The sequence below is a fragment of the Oratosquilla oratoria genome, chromosome 6 (assembly GCF_046742065.1).
Source record: "Oratosquilla oratoria isolate Oo_2021 chromosome 6, ASM4674206v1, whole genome shotgun sequence".
Classification (NCBI taxonomy): Eukaryota; Metazoa; Arthropoda; class Malacostraca; order Stomatopoda; family Squillidae; genus Oratosquilla; species Oratosquilla oratoria.
Window position 1 is genome coordinate 5,584,697 of NC_134782.1, and position 5,000 is coordinate 5,589,696.

The 5,000-nt window shown below is 34.7% G+C and overlaps 1 protein-coding gene across 2 annotated transcripts in view; it reads right to left on the bottom strand.

The window, feature by feature from the left end:
* Window positions 1–5,000, bottom strand: part of LOC143026255 (neuronal growth regulator 1-like) — a 481,658-nt gene that overhangs the window by 149,902 nt on the left and 326,756 nt on the right. For both annotated transcript variants that reach the window (XM_076186340.1, XM_076186341.1), the window contains one exon: window positions 3,213–3,303. In XM_076186340.1, coding sequence (XP_076042455.1) covers window positions 3,213–3,294 — 82 coding nt within the window. In that variant the 5' untranslated portion in view covers window positions 3,295–3,303. The remainder of the gene's footprint in view (window positions 1–3,212; window positions 3,304–5,000) is intronic.

Sequence of the window (5,000 nt, forward strand, 5' to 3'; positions counted from 1 at the left end):
TATATATATATAATATATATATAATAATATATGTATATATATAATGTATATATATACATATATATAATATATATATATATTATATATATATATGATCACTGTTAACCCACTATCGGAGAAATAATAACGGAAAGTACAGAGAAACTGTAATATTTCGACTACTCTCTGTAGTCCTCTTCTGCTGAAGAGGACTACAGAGAGTAGTCGAAATGTACAGTTTCTCTGTACTTTCCGTTATTATTTCTCCGATAGTGGGTTAACAGTGATCTTTTACAAAATGTGTTATAACATACTAGTTTCCAATATACATAATATATATATATATATAGATATATATATATATATTATACATAAATATATATATAAATATATATATATATATTATATATATATGTAATATATATATATACTGTATATATATATATATATATATATATATATATATATATATACATAACTGTGTTTATTAGTTCATAATTTTATATAATCTTTAAGACTTTAGTTTTGTTCTGATGGTGTTATTATACTATTATAGAGGGTGTAAGTTGATTTTCCATAGGGGGTCATTCATAGAATGTTTCAGAGAAGATACAAAATGCTGAACTAGCAATAACATTCAATTATATTTGTTAAAGAAAAAAAATATTCCACCCATTTATACCCATATATATATATATATATATATATATATATATATATGTATACGTGTGTGTGTGTGTGTGTGTGTGTGTGTGTGTGTATGTATGTATATACTGTATATCATTGTGTTTACTAGTTCATAATTTCATATAATATTTAGGACACTAATTTTGTTTCTCATGGTGTTCTTATGCTATTATGAAAGGTTTAAGTTGAAAGAATGTTTTAGAGGAGATACAAAATGCTGATCTAAATAACATTAAATGATATTTGTTAAAGAGAAAATCTCCCACCCATTTATACCCATATATATTTATATATTCATATATATATATATATATATATATATATACATATATATATATATATATATATATATGTATATATATATTCATATATTAGTATATTTTGGCAGTAAATTTTCTTGTAGACATGTCTTGTTAAAGACCAATGCTAAGTCAGTTTCAACTATCTTCTTAGTTGTTTTTTCCATTCTTCTTATACGTTACTTATAGTCTAGGGGTAGATTATACACAAGTCTACCGAGATCCATGGTATATTGACACTAATTATATAAATACAATCGCAAGCTTTCGGTTGTTACATACAACAATCTTCAGGCAGATAGAATAACAGGAAAAGGTCCATGTTAATTAGGCTAAGGGGTTACAAGATGACAAGGCTTTATGGTTCCAGTGAGGTGGAATTAGGAGACTATACACAAAATTTTCTTTAAGAATCAAATGACACCCGCATATAAAACTGACGAAAGGGTCTTAGAAGAAATTATCACAAGGAATGTCACATGTATCAACCCACAAGAAAAATTAGACGTAATTATATACTACAAAAACACAACCGTCTCTAGCTTGTTCATGAAGAATAACCTGACAAAAGATAACAAAACCCTAAAGCAAGCGAATGTGGTATACCAATACTCCTGCCCCGAAGAAGGTTGTAAACTTCTACCTAACATGAATTATATTGGTGTTACCACTACTTCACTTAGCCGAAGGCTCACAATGCATGCCCGCGATGGTAGCATACGGAAACATCGGGTACGGACCAGTTGCTCACTGGATAATTGCTCACCGGATAGTTGCTCACCGGATAATTGCTCACCGGACAATCGCTCACCGGAGAAGTGACAAATAGGACACTTGCTCACCAAAGATTTTTTTTTTACTTTTCTTGAACTTGATAACAAACAATATACAGGATTTTTTAGTTATATTTAGGTTTATTACAGCAATAATACACAAACAATATCCAAACTTTCATATTTTAAATTTTTAAATAATTATAAAATTCAATACAAATTTCTCCCATCATATATATTTTACCGCCAGGTGTATGTTATCCGTGCACCACTGGGATCCAGTGCTGTTTCATGCGTGTATGCTCTTCTTTCGGCTAAGCATCAGTTTGTCTATGGATATTGTTTGTGTATTATTGCTGTAATAAACCAAAATATAACTAAAAAACCCTCTATATTGTTTGTTAACAAGTTCAAGAAAAGTAAAAAAAAATCTTTGGTGAGCAAGTGTCCTATTTGTCACTTCTCCGTCCGGTGAGCGATTGTCCGGTGAGCAATTATCCCGGTGAGCAACTATCCGGTGAGCAACTATCCAGTGAGCAACTGTCCTACACACCCCGGAAACATATGACTCACTAATCACAACAGAAATCCAACAAGACAAGACCTAGTTAACAATACCAAAATACTCAAAACACTGTAACAATCACAAAAAACTACACATTCTGGAAAAAGTCTACATTTCACAACATACACCAATCATTAACATACAAAAAAAACACATTAGGCACCTTACTCTTAAACAAAGAATCCGTCACACCAGGACAAAATTCCCCTCGACAATATGACATATAACATCAACGGACACCTCGTCCAGCTCCCCCCACCCCCAGTCATTATGATCTGACTCGAACCTCTCCTAATTCCACCTCACTGTCCAGCTCCCCCTCCCCCCCAGTCATTATGATGACTCGCACCTCTCCTAATTCCACCTCACTGGGACCATAAAGCCTTGTCATCTTGTAACCCCTTAGCATAATTGACATGGACCTTTTCCTGTCATTTTATCTGCCTGAAGATGGTTGTATGTAACAACCGAAAGCTTGCGATTGTATTTATATAATTAGTGTCAATACGAGTATACCATGGATCTCGGTAGACTTGTGTTTAATCTACCCCTGGACTATAAGAAACATATAAGAAGAATGGAAAAAACAACTAAGAAGATAGTTGAAATTGACTTAGCATTGGTCTTTAACAAGACATATATATATATATATATATATATATATATATATATATATATATAAATATATATATATATATATATATATATATATATATATTTATATACATATATATATATATATATATATATATATATATATACATACATTCACTGTATATACATAACACGTGGTGCCATCTTGCAGAAGATAGATTCTTCTTTCTCCTCACTCGTGGAGACTACTACCGCTTACCTCAGCTCCTGTAGCACATAAGACAAAGGTGAACGTAGTGTGAAGGGCGTCCTTACCTTGTATCGAAGAGCCGAAGGACACTCGGGTGGTCGCGTTACACGAGGCCACCAAGACCAGGACCAACTCCCAAGTTCTCATAGCGCTGATCTGAGGCAAAAGAGAAAAAGAAGAGGTTGATTTCGAGTTACATGTCTTCGCTTTTTCCAGACTCTCAACACTCACTGAATTACTCGTCTTCCCTTTATCTAGAATTTGAAAATCCACTGGAAGGAATGAAAGAGGACATCAAAAAGAAGCAGAATAAGAATAAGAACAAGAACAAGAAAAAAGGAAAAAGAAGAAAAAGAAACGAAGAAGTAAAAGAGGAAGAAAAAAAAAGAAGAAGAAAAAAGAAGAGGAATGAGTTACTTTCCGTTTTCTATTACCTAAGGGCTCTGAAGGCGAGGCAAGTGATATTTCTGAGAAGATAATGGGGAATGAGGGAGAAGAAAGGACAAGATACAGTGTTTGTATACTTCAGGGACTTTAGTGAAACCTCTACAGACCAGAATCATTCAACCTTCTTTTATGGTTGAAGAGTGTTCTCTATTCCTTTTAGAAATTTGATGACGTCATGTCGGTGAGATACAGTTCATGAATCTTTTAACGGTCGCCCGTTTTATGAATCGTAACGGACCTTGAGAATAAATTGAATTTGGCAATACGAAGCAAGACCTGAAGTCACCTTGTTTATGAGTTTTCTGCTCTTCAGGTCCAATGTTTCATATCACGAGAAACAGAGTGTCCAACGAAATATGAGAAGCACAATGCTACAGAGTAGAAACAGGCTATAACATCTGTTCAATTTAGATAATGATAACTAGCTCGCAGGCATGTCATGCATACCAGAGGTGTCAAATTAATTGCGCGTTGTTTGTATTTTAATAACGAGTCTAGATTTGACCTCCAGGCAAATCGTTCAACATGTTCATTTACTAAGAATGACTGTGATAGAAATGAGGTCCAAACATACTTGTGTTAATGAAGAGCAACAGAAACGTTTCAAATTTCTCTTTGCTTTATCAGCTGATGATGATTGTTCTTATATTTCGACTACCAGATAAATATTTGTTGTTCTAAGTGACTTCAATGCGGTTACTGGTACCAATAGAGTTGTTGGCTAGGAAGCATATGTTGGTTCCATTGTTCTAATACCAGAAGCACTAAGCGTCCTCATCTCCTGAATTTGATAAAATTCAGAAGATTGAAGATTGCTGACTCCTGGTTTCATAGACGAGAGCCACACAGACTTGGTGTAGCAATGGCAAAGAAGATCGATCATATCATTTTACTACTTGGAGACTCCTACACCTTGGAGACTCCTACACATCTGCAGGACTTACCGGAGTGTTTTGAGTTCTATGAGACCAACCATACTCTTGTGGTCACAACACTCGGGTTGCGTGCCAACTCTACAAGAATCTCGTGATGTCATCCATCAGGTTTTCAACGGGAGAAACACAAAAATGATGTCTGTGCACAGGAGTTTGCGGTAGCTGTCTCCAAATCGATTCGAAGTGTCTAGCGCCGCCTTTGAAGACCCTGAATACCTGAAGGCTATCTTCAAACGTGAAACTCCGATAGCTGCCAAAGAGTGCAGTGGGGAGCGTCAAAGTTCGAGGAGTGGTGTGGGGCCACGTGAGACACAGGAGAATACAGAGATGAGTCGTGGTGCCTAATTGTTCTGGGGATTGTTTAATACAAGACTTCTAAATGGCAGATTATAAATCTCTTGAGGAAGGATTAGGGATGTTGAGGGTAATTTCAACGTAAGTGACTTGAAACATGCTTTCCGAACCCTGAAG